At 37.5% G+C, this 15,466-nt stretch overlaps 2 protein-coding genes and 1 long non-coding RNA gene across 7 annotated transcripts; 1 reads left to right on the top strand and 2 right to left on the bottom strand.

Moving 5' to 3' along the window:
* The first annotated feature begins 41 nt into the window (after positions 1 to 41).
* ppp1r11 (protein phosphatase 1, regulatory (inhibitor) subunit 11) lies at positions 42 to 3,699 on the top strand. The gene is made up of 3 exons (XM_084131527.1): positions 42 to 341; positions 1,772 to 1,880; positions 2,188 to 3,699. The coding sequence occupies exons 1-3, from the start codon at positions 252 to 254 to the stop codon at positions 2,367 to 2,369; spliced, it is 381 nt and encodes a 126-aa protein (XP_083987653.1). The 5' UTR covers positions 42 to 251; the 3' UTR covers positions 2,370 to 3,699.
* A 610-nt stretch (positions 3,700 to 4,309) lies between these two features.
* On the bottom strand, positions 4,310 to 11,358 carry cUnh6orf47 (chromosome Un C6orf47 homolog). 2 transcript variants are annotated; one of them, XM_084131525.1, is made up of 3 exons: positions 10,876 to 11,002; positions 9,264 to 10,262; positions 4,310 to 5,815 (listed from the first exon to the last, which is right to left on the bottom strand). In XM_084131525.1, exon 2 carries the CDS (start codon positions 10,240 to 10,242, stop codon positions 9,292 to 9,294), a length of 951 nt encoding a protein of 316 aa, XP_083987651.1. In that variant the 5' UTR covers positions 10,243 to 10,262; positions 10,876 to 11,002; the 3' UTR covers positions 4,310 to 5,815; positions 9,264 to 9,291. The 2 variants fall into 2 exon arrangements, with proteins under 2 accessions (XP_083987651.1, XP_083987650.1); XM_084131524.1 differs by having other exon boundaries at positions 9,264 to 11,358.
* Positions 11,359 to 12,305: 947 nt separating this feature from the next.
* Positions 12,306 to 15,063, bottom strand: LOC311094148. 4 transcript variants are annotated; one of them, XR_014608578.1, is made up of 10 exons: positions 14,956 to 15,063; positions 14,647 to 14,692; positions 14,179 to 14,236; positions 13,916 to 13,974; positions 13,641 to 13,700; positions 13,355 to 13,413; positions 13,095 to 13,137; positions 12,943 to 13,008; positions 12,709 to 12,769; positions 12,306 to 12,524 (listed from the first exon to the last, which is right to left on the bottom strand). It is a non-coding gene; the product is annotated as an uncharacterized lncRNA (long non-coding RNA). The 4 variants fall into 4 exon arrangements; XR_014608579.1 differs by having other exon boundaries at positions 12,306 to 12,529; XR_014608580.1 differs by lacking the exon at positions 14,956 to 15,063 and having other exon boundaries at positions 14,647 to 14,785.
* Positions 15,064 to 15,466: the final 403 nt, after the last annotated feature.

Below are 15,466 nucleotides of genomic sequence, written 5' to 3' on the forward strand. Positions count from 1 at the left end.
CACTAGTTTTTTGAAACACAGTCAACTTCAGAATGTGGTCCGTCCGTAAATGCGTCCTTCCGAGGAGTGATTACGTTAGAACAGTGCAAATTCATCTCATGCATTCATCTCAGATGCATAGAGCGTCTAGCTCGACATTTTGACACGACAACCAACAACTGAATATTTGTTTTCTAATATTCTCTAAATTGAGACCAGACTTTCATCGATCGAACGCCTCTGGGAAGGTTTATTCGGGTTTCATCAGTGCTATGGCGGAGGTCCAACGTAACGTTACATCGAGTGAGACGATAACGGAGACCGTTCAGGTTCAGACGGGCACACCGCCTCCACCGCAGCAGGTATCCTGCCCTATTTACTGTAGTAGACACCATCACTAACCACACTTGCTTGGAATGATTCAGCTACAAGAGCTGAGGCCTCTTGTAATTAACTAAGTTAATCGTTTTATAGTTAGCATATCGACTAGTTTAAATAGACTAGCCAGATACCAGCATACGGCCTGTTTAGTAATCAACATGTTCAGCAGTGTTTATGTGCTCAACTGGTTTGGCAGTGTGTTATGATCTTAAATTAATCCCCATCACAACAAAAATACACCTGTTAATGTTTTAGCCTGTTATAGACCTTGTACCATGTAAGTTACCAAAATGTACCATGGTAACCACCGTTTTCAGTTAAGTTACAACAACTTATGTTACTGCCTTCAAAAATTATAGAAAAATTGTGAAAGCATTTTACAGCACTTACTCAAAAAGTACTGGGAATTGTACCAATTATAAAACCATAAAACAAACAAACAAACAATAAACGTTACTGTAATAAACGTTAAATAAACGTTAACTGAATAAAATAAGATGTTTTTTTTAAAAAACGTATTTTTTTCAACTAGTTGCCATGTTGCCAACATTTCTCATACTAAAATAAAATAAAAATAAAACTGAAATAAAAAATGAATATAAACTAATATAAATGACAAAATGCATAACAAAATTACTACAACTTTAAAATGAAAAGAGAATATATATATAAGCCATAGAGGCTTTTATTTATTATTTATAATTGTATTTTTTGGATTTATCATTTATTTATTTGTAATGAAAAATCCAATTACACTTTATTGTCTTCATAGTGTTTGACATAAAATATAGTTACAGGTTATACCACAATATTGAATGATTATTGCCATATTTATATACCATAATACATGGTATTCTACTACAGTAATTTAAAGAATACATGGGGTTGCTGTGGTATACATCCCATGTTAATTTATTGTGTTTTTACAGTAGTAACACAAAGTAGTTATTTTGACTGCCGTGATAACGTAGATTTAGCTATCATCAAACCTATTAACGGTTGCTTATATCCGAAACAACATTTACTAATGTCACTAAGGGGCCGTTTACTTTACACGACACCATTTTCAACTAAAAACGGAAGCCTTTTAATGCTTTTTTTGGCTGTTAATTTACACGACAACGCCATTTTGGGGGCCTGAAAAGGCAAACTTTTGAAAATGGGATTCAAAGTGCACGTTTTTGAAGACGATACCGTTATTGTCTCCATGTAAACTACAAAAACGTCAATATGCGTGTAGTGTTTCTATACAAAGTGTTATCGCCAACTACTGGCCTGACAGCAGAATACAGCATTTTTAATAGTTTTTGCAAATCCATGTGAGCAGGGATCGTTTTGACAACATTGTTGAAAAACATTTCCGTCGTTGTCGTGTAAATGTGCCATAATATTCTCCATATGATGGTTTCAGGAGGGAAGAAGCTTGACCATTAAGCTCAGGAAAAGGAAGACGGAGAAGAAAGTGGAGTGGTCCAGTGACACGGTGGACAATGAACATCTGGGCCGGAGGTCTTCAAAGTGTGAGTCTGGGTTTATTAGTGTAGATCTGGTGGTCTGAATTATGGATGATTATTCAATCTGTTTATCTATTGAGAATTTCTTCTAAAACATCAAAATCTGTTTAATACTTGGAAAAATGCTTTAGGACAGGCAGATCTGGGCCATTTCAAGTCCGCTTTAAAATAGCTGACCTTAAAAATTGGGTTTAGAACGACCTGCATCTGTTTAAAGCGGCCAATTGAATTTTTCATTTCTTGAAATAGAACGTCCTCAGCTGATTTGTCTTTTTGCTGTCACTTTCTTCTAAAAACACTTTGATGTGTCCAGGTTGCTGTATTTACGAGAAGCCACGACAGTTCGGCGAGTCTTCCTCGGAAAGCGAGGGGGATGACGAGGAAGGCTGTGGAAGTGCGCATTGTGTTCTGGGACATGGGAGAAGAGGCAATGAACAGAGGGAGGGTGGTGGGACCACAGCGCCACCTAGCTCTGGGGGAACAAACCCTCACTAGAAGTTAGTGGGAGAGTTGGTTTGGAGCGAAGGGTAACGGGCGGCACTACATTCATAATCCCTCATCCTCACTCACACTGAATTACATCACACCATCACTGGGTGTCCAAAGCTTTTTGATGAATGAAAGCTTGTAGAGCAATGCAATGTGATTCGTTTTCCCCGTGGTCATTAGTGTGATGACTTGGGGAAGACTAAACGTTTTTTGCGATCTGAATGCTGCGGAAAATTGATATTTGTTGTACATATGACATTGGTTTTTATTTCTTTTTGTGAAATCTATAGTTATTTGTTTGTGTTTAACAACTTGATCTTACCAGTTCTGTGTCCACAAACAATATTTTAATGAATTAAAAACCTTCAAATGTAATTCGGGAAGGTTATACCTCCGTGCGAATTTAAAAGGATTAAATGCAGTATAAGAAAAGGAATTTTATATCTTGCTGTGTCACATTTCTAGCAGCAGTATTTCTTCATATCACTTGATCACTTGAGGAAATTCAAGCGCAATATGTGTTGTGTGCTATAGTGAATTAAAAAAATGACAGATTTCAGGAACTCAACCCTTTGAATATATTTACAGGGGCACATTAAATCACCTCCATTAGTTTTCACAAGTTTGATTGCGTTTTAGTGAGGCTCCCCTCAGACAATCAGGCCCGTAAGAAACTCGGCATGTACATAAAAAGACATTAATGTGTTTAAAACGTAGTAAAGTGGACAGAAACTTTTAAATTCATTCTGAGAACGGCACCTTGATCATTATCCAAAACTGAAGTAAATTAAAAAGCAGCAGAATTAAACAGTGGCATACTGATCTGAAAACACATAGATTTGGCAATTATCCATTTTACTCTCATGTTTTACATGAAATCCAGGGAAAAATGTTTTGGTGTGTGTGATTGAGAAGATCACCCTGTGACTCATTTCATCCTGGTCACGATGGCTGCTTTTATTTAGCAGAAACTGGTATAAAATCCAGCTAAAAGTGGGAGAGGTGCATGCCGTCAGCATGGTGTATAGTAGTTTGATTTGAGCTTTAAGGATTGATTATATGTGGTTATAAAGAGCACGGGAAGGTGCATGACTGAATGCTGGCCAAGAACAAAATGCACATAGCATCATCTCTCCACCGATGTCAGATACAGTTTACAGTTGATTCCCATCAGGACCATCGCATCAGTCATCTGTATCCCAGCATTCACATGCATCTGTCGTCCCTTTACTGTGAACGCACCTGTATGTACATAGCAAAGGTCATAGAGTGGATTTAACATGAATAAACATATGTTAAGTTATGTTCTTTATATCTATTAAATGCTTAATGGCAACCTGAATGTGTCGTCACTGTTTGACTCCCGTCCTGATTCTGTTCAATTCTTATATGTACATTTATGTAATGATTCAGTTGATGCATTAATAATAGATCTCAGAAGCTTTGGTAAAACAGATTAGAGCAGTCATGTGTAAAATGACAATCATAATTTTAATATGCATTAGCAGCATTGAATGGAGCTGTGGATCAATGTTGTTATTAACTAAAACTAATGATTTAAAAAAAAAAAAATAGTAAAAATGACAAAAAACATCGCACAAATGAAAATTAATTCAAAATAAATAGCATAAAATGATACTAAAATAACACTGCTGTAGATTTGTAGTTGGAACTGAGGTGCTCATTTGGTTAATGTGTTCAAAATAAAGTAAATCCATAAACCCTAAAATGTTGCTACCGTATTTTTAAGGTTTATTTCTTTTAATCACAGCAGCCGTTTTTTTACTGTAAATTTTGTAGTGGCACTTCCTGATCTCTTTCCTCTCTCCCTCACACACACAATTTAATATAATAAACATAATATTAGAAATATAAGGGAACTTCTGTGACCACATCTGTGTCAGTTTATTGAAGAAAGTCACTATAGACATACTCCAGACATGAAATGTGGGAAAAGGAAGTTTATTTGAGCTGTAAGGAATATTAAAGACTCGATGTGCAGCACTTAAGAGCTGTAAATGTAGATCTCTGTCCCACAACCTAGATACATCTATCCTTGAGCTGTAATCCAGTTCACTCTACAGCAGACATTTCTATTCACAGCCGTCTGGTTTCAGCAGTGGCCCACACTTCAATGGACTCGGAACTTACAAACATAAAAACACCACACATTTTAAAGAACCTTCAAAGGTTACGCGTATTCTTCCATTGCTCAAGGTTGCAGTGAACCAACAAATCTAGCGCGACATTTTAACTGACATGAACAACCAAGAAATTGATGAGCCAGTACCATGAAGAAAAAAGTCAACATAAGAAAAGCATTTCACAAGTTTTTCATTGTTCTATAGTATCATGCATAGATAAAATGCTATTTGTGGAACACATTCAGGAGGAGAAAGCTATTGTTACAAGCGCGGAAAACGTTTGTGCAACAAAGCATTAGATATTAAGCTTTAAGATACTCAGTTGTGCAAAATTACTTCTATTTCATTACCCATAATTCCCTGTGAACTGGCCAAAGTACCAGATATCATGAGTGAGGCACAAAAGATATGATAATCAACTGAAATATAAATGAAGCAAATAAGAACGACAATACATTTGAAATCAATCAAGACATGCAGTTAATGCTGTAATGAAGCATACATAAATATATGTCAAACACAGTGGTTCTAATGACTAAAGTCAATCTTAGATTTTACCAACGGGTTGAATGAATGAAAATAATACAAGAACAGAATAATGTATTTGCTCGGGTTTGCTGTGTAAAAGGTGTTTTAAGCTATTCTTTCAAAATTTTGCATCCAATTCCTTTACAATTGCACTCAAAAAGTTCACCAAGATTGTCCGTGAGTGGACTAATGGGCTGAATAAAAGATGAGAGATATAATGAACTCAATGCATTACAAGGAGGAGCACATTACAGAAATGAACAGTCCAAAGACTCCATTAGAGGCAACATCGAGCTACGAATAAAGTGACACATGCAGATTTGCATTACATACAGCGTGGAGTTGTAAAGGTGTTGATCACCATATAAAATGAATGTTTCGGTACAAACAACTTAGTCGATTCACTGGATGAGCCTTCAGAATCATGCAATATTTCACTTAAGTCTCAGTGAAATTCCCTGACAATCAATCATTGCTGGTTCTTCGGGTTTGTAGATGACTTCCTGTGCAGGCTGTCTTGTGGCAGATGTTGTTTGTTGTTTATCGCTGTGGATGTAGATTCTAGTGTTTTACTCATTCACTTCTACTGCTGGTGTGCTATGTCAAAATTGTTTTTTAAAGTGAGGAAAAAAAAAATCTACTGGAGGAGAGAAAGAGGTGCTGGTATATTAAGGGTGCTCTTCAATCGCTCATGTTGGTGGAAGTTGTGGGTGGTCGGTGTTGAAGTGGCTAAATCTTCTTTGAGAGATCATGGTACTGGACTATCAGCATTTCAGCAACCTGTGGCAGAAACAGACACATGGTTAATGACAGTTGCATTGTGCGGTATGAGAATAGCCTGAGGTTTGTGTGTTCTACTTAACTTGAAAGGAACAGTTCATTCAAAAATGAAAATCCTACCATAATTTACCCTGATGTTGAGCTATGCTGGAGGGAATATCGATTTAAATTTTGGTCTGTTGCAAAGTTATCGTATGACTTCAGAATACTTTAGCTATATGAAATGAGTTGTATAGACTACTTTCATGATACTTGATGCTTTTTGAAAGGTGATTTTGCACATTCATTCATTGCAATTGCATAGCAAAGAATTTATATCTATATATATATATATATATATATATATATATATATATATATATATATATATATATATATATATATATATATATATATATATATATATATAAAGAACTCTTGAAAGCGTGCTACAAACTGCTATAGTGAATGCTAACCAGCCATTTAAATGTTGAGAAGCAAGCTCATTGGGTGCAGATGTGACATGAACCAATCAGCTTGTGCAAAGTAGTTTAAAAAGTAAAAGTAGCTTGTGCCATGTTTCATAACAGAACTTGTCATTTACACCCTCATAAACAGTCTTTGTCTGGGATCATGCATTTTCAAAGACTGTCCTCCTCCCCCAGAGATCATATCAGCAGGGAATGATATAAGGCTTAAAACCGCAAGCTGGTTTCACAGCTCTATGAAAATGTCACGCTTGTTTTTCACTGGTTGAAAAATATAAACTGCAACCCCCACAGCAAATGTTAGGACTATTTCTAAAAATCAAACTGTAAGTCATAACTGGATGTTCTGTTGAAAATATGAGTACAATCCATGGTGTTGTGGGTGGTTGCCAGTGTTTTGCCAAGCAACTACTAAAGTGTCCTTAGTGGGTTTTAGGACACTGCGATGCGGTTGCTAGGGTGAATTGTACGGGATGAAAAGGTGCATTCACGCCATGTCGGATTTACAGTAATTAATCAAAAAGTGAATGTACTCATAGAACTTGTAATTACAGCTTGCAAACTCAGAATTTTCTAAGAGCTACTGCGACTTGTACAACTTGACCACTGCAGAATCATTTAGCCGTTGATAGGAGTAGCATCTGCCTGCAAAACCGGAGGCTGCATTTTCAGGACCCCAGTTCTAGGACCGCATTTCTAGGACCCTAGGTTTTTAGTGACAACGACACCTACCGAATTAGAGGACCAGCGAAGATGGATGACAATCAGAGTGTGAGTATCAAATGCGAATCAATTTTTATTTGTTTAACTTTAAAAACAATTGTGATGCATTTCATTGGAAAGTTAACGTAGCCAACGTGATGGTGATTTGCTAAATAGTCTTGAATGCATAGCCGTCATATATTAGCCTCTAATGCTGTAAAATGAATTGGTAGCACAATATAGAAGCGACGTGGCGCGCTCATTTTTCCAGGCGCGCCTCTGTTTATGGTTGCATAGCAACGACAGACTCCATGGGAGAGCAAGCGTTTGTGGAAAGGAGAAAGCGGTATGAACTGCGAAATTGATACCGGGAACCGTGGATTTTCACTGGTTCGGTATTTTCACTGGTACCGAATACTGAAATTTTACAGTGAAAAAAAAAAAAACATTTCATTGATGTCATCGTATATGTGTGTGCACTCTGTGGTAACTAAGATCTTTTAAATATGAAATTTAAAATTAGAGAGTTGAACATGTTCAACTAAATGTTCCTTATTTAATTCACTTCTCTTTCTCTCTCTTAGGAGTCAGTGATGAAGTTGTCCATGAAGTTTGTCTATGTGGTTCACGTCATGAACAAATTTGTTTTTGTGTGTGTTCAAGTTCAGTTGTTATATATTATTTTGTAAAATATACACAATCTTAAATCTACCCCCAGAGTAATCCTTGTCTTCCCTCTGTACTTGAAAATGTGGTCGATCTAGTGACTGAAAAGACTATAGGCCTATGTCACGAAAAAATTGAAGACCGGAAGTACGTCTTTTAGTAGGGATACGGCTCTTCCGGTTAGCTTTTTACAATGGCGGAGTCCGATAGATACCGCTGGACCAAATCTCTCCGCAACCTGCCTGAAGTCACATATGACGATGTGATTCGGATGGTAAATGAAAACTCTCAAGTGGAAACGTCAAAACCGAGGAAACAACACTACAACAACAGCTGCGGGTGTAGCCTGCCATTGTTGTTATAGCTCTAGCCGTTCGCCAGTAAGGTAAACGTTTCTATGGTAACAGCGAGTTGGACCAATCAGCAGACGTTGCTGCTACGCTTAGGATTGTGGGTAGTGTAGTTTTTTTTCATAAGATTGCGGATAAAACATGTTTTTCTTAAAACAAGGTTGATTTCATACGAACTTATAGCTTCTACAGGAGCAAAAACCTTCGTTTCACAACCTCATAGTTCGTGGTCAGTCTACCTCGGATGGTTTAGACATTATGGCTGATAATCTAAATCCTTATCGAGAAATACTGTTGACCGGAAGTTCTGAATCCCTACTCCGCGTTCCGGAAGCAGGAAGTGTGACATAGGCCTATACATGATTCCTTGTTTATTTTACTTGAGTTATTATATTATGCTACTTAGACCCAATAATTTCTCAACATTCCTAGGAACCAGGTTTAATTGCAATAAAGTAAGTAGTATTTGGGTGTAATGAAACTCAAACTCTAATGTAGTTAAAACTGGGTGGAAATACTGCCTTGGCGGCACTTTTTTCGGTCCTCCAAACCTAGGGTCCTGGAAATGCGTTCCCGCGACTGCGGTTCTCCGACTCGGTAGGTGGCGCTGTCACAAAAAACTAGGGTCCTAGAAATGCGGTCCTAGAACTGGGGTCCTGAAAATGAGGCCTCCGGGACTGCAGACGAATAATATTGGTTGATAGTGTTGCGCATAATTCCAAGTCCGAGGACAGGAACAACTTAGAGTACGGGAACGTCACGGGTTGTCATCACATAATTACGACATGGCGTGCCGTGAACACAGTAAAAATCGCAAGTTTAGAAATGAATGTTTAGAAAAAAATTTACAAAATAAAATAAATCAAAATGACGCTTACTGATTTTTTATTTATTTATTTGTTTACCTGCATGTCACGTGACAATTAACCGAGGTCAGAGAACTGTGAACATGCAAAAGTGTTTTTGAAATATTAAATTAATTAATTAATTTAATTAAATTAAAAGTAAATATTTTAGGTAAAGATGTTCGGCTTACAAAAATGTTTTAGAATCCCTGGTTTAGAGAGTAACAAGCTCTCCTCAACAAGCCTCAAGATTTGAGGTATATTTTGAGGCATAGCATAAATGCTGCAGGATGCGTTATATACTTATGTTGCAGGTTTGTGATTAGTTAAAGTGGATATTTTCATAAAAAGCATAATTAGATAAAAGGAAAGCAAATCAAGAAAACAACAGATTCCATGGGCAAAAACAACTACTTACCCAGTTTTACCTCACTTTTCCTAGGTCTTCAACTCCTCAGTTTAACTCCATTTTTGCTTTCGTCAGTGGTCTGCTGTGGCTTACTCTGCTCCCATATGTCGTCCTGTTCCTCCTCACCCTCTTTGACCTCATCGTCACCTTTCCCATCATCCCCCTCTGCCAAAGCCTCATTCTGCCGTACACTGACAGAGATGACCAGGGCTTGCACGATACCATAGATCAAAGCAAACTGCAGCAGGTACTCCTGTACTGCCCACAGCAGTCCGGCCATCCCGACAGATGCCACCAGAAACATGGCCATCCCATGGAGCCACAGCTTCAGGGCCCCCTGCACCCCCAGCACGTCCAAAATTATCTTGCTTGGAGGGGATACAGTACTCAGGAAGCCCACCACGAACAAATCAAAGAGGTGTCGGAGGAAATTAAAGCAAATGTTGTAGTGCTCAGGCACAATTTCCCCAGTCCATGAGCGAGAGAAGAAGCGGAATGCTGCTGATGGGTGCTGAGACAGCGGCGTGGGGGATGGCGGGGGTGTCCCGTAGTCTGATTCCCCGTCGACTTCATCACAGTCCCATGTCCCTTCATTCCACCCGGCACATTTCTGCTGGCGGAGCCCGGTGGACGTCGACCACCGGGGCCAAAAGAAGTATCTGGATGGAAGCATTCTCCTCCACCAGCGTGAGGAGCTTTGGGCCACTGCTTTCTCAGGCTCAACATCAGGCCCCATCGCCCGAAGCTCTTCTACTTCCAAAGGCTTAAAACTCTCTTCGGTCTCCCAGAATTCCTCAGTGAGTGTCTTTTGGTCCTTTTTGGTGTTCTCGCCCCTCCAAACCCAAGCAGAAAGTCCCCATAAACCCCATCTGCTTTCAATCCGACTGTCCATTGTTACTGGTTTCTCTGGTTTGGTCTTACTGCCCCAGGACGAGTATAGATTAGCTGGACTGACCCACCCCCAAACTCGCCCTACAACTGCTGTCATGTCGGCGGTCGGCACTATTACTTTAGAATGCACAAAGGGGAAAATTAAAAAAAAAAAACTATAACATGAATGAAGTGTCACTGTGTGAAAATTTTTATATTTTTAATTAATTGTTCATTAAATTGTAATTAACTATACTATAAAACAATAATTAAATTGCAATTAACTATAGTATTAAGCAATAATGTGAACAGGTACCTCTTAATCTAATGGCATAGCTATTAAAAAGTCAAAAACGAAGGTTAGTGTCCCTTTAAGACAACATGTAAAGTTTTACACTGCCACACGTAACTTACAAGGTATCTAAACAACGACACCTCAACAGACCTGTATTAAGGCGTGATTGTATTAGAGCAAATGAACCAGAACATAACTTACGGACCACACCCTTGCAAATTACTCGAGGAAGAGAATTTAAATTTTAATTAAATTTAATAATAAAAACAAAAAATATCACTGTGGCAGTAGGGTTTCATACATTTTGTGCTCTAACGTTACACGTATTTTCCTCGGGCGAAACGGCGTCGGTTAACATGTCTGAACAAGCCGATCGACTCCTTAAACGAAACTTTAAACGCTAAACTGTGTCGATGTCGAACGGCGAAACACTATCGACCGGATAATCAAACATACCTCCGACGTCAAATCTGTGATGTACAATAATAACTGACAGTTACATCTTCAGTACATCTCAGTCGCTGCTCTGCTTCAGTTGCAAAAACAGTTCAGATCACTTATCGATGCCAGCTTCACATTCCTGTTCACTACCGCCCTGCACAAACATGTTCAAACAAATGTTTCAACAAATAAATAATCGACAGAATGCGAAAATACAGCCCGGTGTAATTCCAGAAGGCGTTTTGACAGATAACGAAAAAAGAAATGCAATAAAAACTGACTCTGCACGAGCTGGTTTAATGGACTTCTGATGGGAAGTGTGACTGTGACTCATTTCCCGCGAATCGATTCTTTCAAATGGTTCATATGAAAGAACTGGTTAAAAAAAAAGAAAAAAAAAAAGTGATTCTCGTGGGATTTTTGTTAAAAAACGTCTCAATAAAACCATATGTACGCATGTTTTGCTGTTTATCACGATTCTTTCGTTACGAATCAGACATAAGTGCTGAATAGCATACTATTAATTTAACTTTATTGGAGTTACGGTTTTATCCAAAGCGACAATACAGAAATAGAAGCATTTTTTTCCAGAGGCGCAACTATTTAAAGTGTACAATGACAGGTTTAAGATAAGTATGGCATTATTAATATGCCTTTTCGAGTATACTACTTTTACTTCATATAGTAAGTAATATGCATATATAAATATATATAATGCTCAATTTATTTCTTTCAAGCTGTTCTCGGGTCAAACAATGAGTTTCAAGATTCATTGAAAAGATCCGACTCAAAAGAAAGATTCGTTCACAAATATGGCGTCATTACGCATTAGTACGTGAAGAACAAAAGCGGTTACATTGTCATCACTGACCCAATGACCTTCATTTTGGAGATTTATTAAAGTCCGTATAAACTGTTAAAGTATATTGTTTTCTAAAGCGTGCGCGTTTATTTGTCACAAAGTAGCCCAGTCGCAAAAAAATACATATGTAGTGAGAACGAGTCAAATATGATGAACGCCACAACTAACAGAAACAACCTGTTTTCATAATAAAAGTCCTGTGATCCCGATCAGAGTGGAGTTACATGCAGAGTCCATCAAATCCACAATTGTGTGATGTGTTTGAATACTTCATAAAACCCAAAGGCAAAACATCTCAGGCTATACAAACCGATTATTTATATCTCAAAGTATAGTTTTAGTTTTTTTAAATCTGACTGCTCAGATTTTTCATAAATAACCAAATTCATACTTGAAAGGTTTGACCCATTGCAAAATGATCTTAATATAAATCACAAGGTGTTGCAATAGGGTGTAAATTAGCTACATGTATGAATGCTATTGTACTATTAAAATGACTATCAAACTATTTTTGACCCATTATCCAGCAACATAAGGTAAGGCATAGAATTACATGCACAAAGATGGACATGCAACTAAAAACTTAATATCAAGCTGTAATTGTGATTTTTTTATTTTAATGTAAAAAGTAAACAATTTAGAAAATGCAGTTTACAAAGAACTGGAAAGTGAAAAAACGGTTACTCAAACTGTCCTTGGAAAAACAATAGCAATGAAACAACGGTTTAAACTGATACACAATACAAGAGAAGCTTGACATTATCCTGCAGACCGGCCACAACTCTTCTGCCACGATTAACTTCTGTCCTTAAAAGAAAACAAGAAGTGTATTAGATTACAAAAACAATAAAAAGCGTATCAGTTGTCTGTCAGTGTTTCAGTGCGCCGCGAGAAAGTTACTTCATTGACTTTCAGTGGAACCGAACTACGCATTCATCATTAACACAAGCTATAACCAACGATAGGTTTACTGGACCAGTACTTACGGGTCTGCACATTCACATGCATATACCCATCTTTGGCACATTATTCTGGCATCACATCAACCTAAAAGAAAAAGCCAATGTCAATCAGGAGTTCTTCATTACAAATACATGTTTATAATCAAAAGCTGTGCTCAGAGAAATGTAAAGAGCTTCATGTTGTCATCAGAGACTCTAGTCTATTGGATCATCATTGCACATCACTAATAAAAGATCAGTTAGGATAACACCACCAACCTTGATAGAATCATGGGCTCAAGACATTTTAAGGTCTATGTTGGCTTCAAATCCTTTGTTGAAAACCTTGAAAACAGAAAAAATGTTAGCTCATCATGGGCCACACTTGCAAAGTCATGGCTCATGGGAATAAGAAATAAGTTATTTCTTACTGGTCGTCTACTGCTGACATGAACCATCCTGTTGGGATCCAACCTGTAAAAATAACTTTAGACATTTAGAGACATTCAAGCCACTTCTATTCAATCACAAGCTGTACTGCATGTGTTCAGTGCACTATAAAGAGCTTCATGGGTAAATCAGAGACTCTAGTCAAATGATTCATCATTACATGCTAAAATGGACCATTAGAGCAAGGTTTTCCTTTGACAAAGATGAATTGTTACAGGTTTTCACTGGCATAAACTCTTACCCATTGGATGTAAACTGTTGACATCAGCTACCTGGCAACATTTGCTTCTCCCAAGCAACCTGCAAAATTTTTAAAATTTAGGAACATCCAAGTCACTTTAACTCAATCACAAACTGTGCTGCATGTGTTCAGTGCACTATAAAGAGCTTCATGGGTAAATCAGAGACTCTAGTCTAATGATTCATCATTACATGCAATAATGAGCATTAGGACAATATGCTTTCCTTTGAAAATAAAGATTGGCCTAATTGTTAGAGGTTCTCATTGGCATAAACATATTCCTTACCCATTGGATGGGTAACTGTTGACATCAGCTACCTGGCAACATCGGTTTCTCCCATCCAACCTAAAAAAGAGACTTAACATTTAGGAACATTCAAGCCACTTCTATTCAATCACAAGGTTTACTGCATGTGTTCAGTGCACTATAAAGAGCTTCATGGGTAAATCAGAGACTCTAGTCAAATGATTCATCATTACATGCAATAATGGACAATATGCTTTCCTTTGAAAAGAAAGACTAATTGTTGGAGGTTTTCATTGGCATAACCCATTTCTTACCCATTGGATGTAAACTGTTGACATCAGCTACCTGACAACATCTGTTTCACTCATCCAACCTGCAAAAAGTATTTTAACATTTAGGAACATCCAAGTCACTTGAACTCAATCACAAACTGTGCTGCATGTGTTCAGTGCACTATAAAGAGCTTCATGGGTAAATCAGAGACTCTAGTCTAATGATTCATCATTACATACTATAATGGTCAAGTCTTTGAAAAGAAAGACTTGTAAGAGGTTTTCATTGACAAACTATTTCTTACCCATTGGATGTAAATGGTTGCATCATCTAGGTTGCAACGTCGGTTTCACTCATCCAACCTGTGAAAGACATTTTGACATTTAGGAACATCCAAATCACTTTTACTCAATCACAAGCTGTACTGCATGTGTTCAGTGCACTATAAAGAGCTTCATGGGTAAATCAGAGACTCTAGTCTAATGATTCATCATTACATGCAATAATGGACAACAGGGGTTTTCAATCTTTTAGATGCTACAGACCCCCAAATATGATCATCCTACAATTTAAAAGGCAAATATATATGTATATGCATAAAATACCAAATTCGACTGTTACATTAATCAATTTGTTAAATTATCACTTTTAGTTAGAAACATTATAATTTTTATGATTACTATTATTTATTTTTACACTGCTTTTCTTTGAACTCTTCCACGGACTCCAGTTTGAAAACCCCTGAAAGAAAATGCTGTAGTTTCATACTCACAGCGACATTCTTGCAACTTCGGTCCATTTCTTTGCAATTTGGTTCTCTAACACGACAATAATCAGGATTAGTAAACATTTACAAACAATGAACATAATATTATCAAGTCATATTCGATAAAGCTGGTCTATGGACTGAAGTAACGTTATCTATCTGCGACCACGAGGGCGAGGCCATAAGCGCCAAATCTTTTTGCACGTCTTTGGTTTGCGTTAACGCACGGGCTGTCGGCGTTCCACAACGAATTTAAACTAATGCCACTAAACTGTGTTTTCCGTATTTAGCACAAAAAAGTCCGTTCATCGCTACCTCTAATACTGCAACCATAGACTGTAAGACTGCAACCAGACTGCAGCCAGCATCCGCAGGATGACAAGGATCGCGCAACGTCCACGCAAGGAAATTTAACAGGGTCCTAATGATGCTGCAGGTAGGGTAGCGAAATATCTGCCTGAATGAAAATATGAGCACATTTTCGTGCTAGAAACTTTGAAAATATTTCTTCTTATTATTCTTCGTCTCTTTTATTTTACAATTACATTTTAAATTATTACACCGCAAAAGTATATAATTAATAATTATTAATTAAATAATATATCAAAAGCACAGCCATACAGCATGCAGCGGTAATTGCTGGCAATTGAAATTTGCTATTAAAAATCACGAAAAAGGAGTTAGTAAAATTCTGTCAAAGAAAAGTTGCAGGGTGAAAATAGCAAATAAAGAAAAAAATTCTAAAAGGGTACGTTAACGTTAGAATAATTGCAGTGTTTATAATATGGCCATTTGACTTCTGGCTGCAATATATTAGTTGCTATGC

Source organism: Abramis brama, assembly GCF_963993115.1.
Source record: "Abramis brama genome assembly, chromosome: 12".
Classification (NCBI taxonomy): Eukaryota; Metazoa; Chordata; class Actinopteri; order Cypriniformes; family Leuciscidae; genus Abramis; species Abramis brama.

Bases quoted from the DNA above. Each gene is read 5' to 3' on its own strand.
- cUnh6orf47 (XM_084131524.1), bottom strand. From the start codon at position 10,242: ATGACAGCAGTTGTAGGGCGAGTTTGGGGGTGGGTCAGTCCAGCTAAT.
- ppp1r11 (XM_084131527.1), top strand. From the start codon at position 252: ATGGCGGAGGTCCAACGTAACGTTACATCGAGTGAGACGATAACGGAG. The intron at 342-1,771 runs GTATCCTGCCCT...TGATGGTTTCAG, and splicing joins CACCGCCTCCACCGCAGCAG to GAGGGAAGAAGCTTGACCAT. The intron at 1,881-2,187 runs GTGAGTCTGGGT...TGATGTGTCCAG, and splicing joins GGGCCGGAGGTCTTCAAAGT to GTTGCTGTATTTACGAGAAG.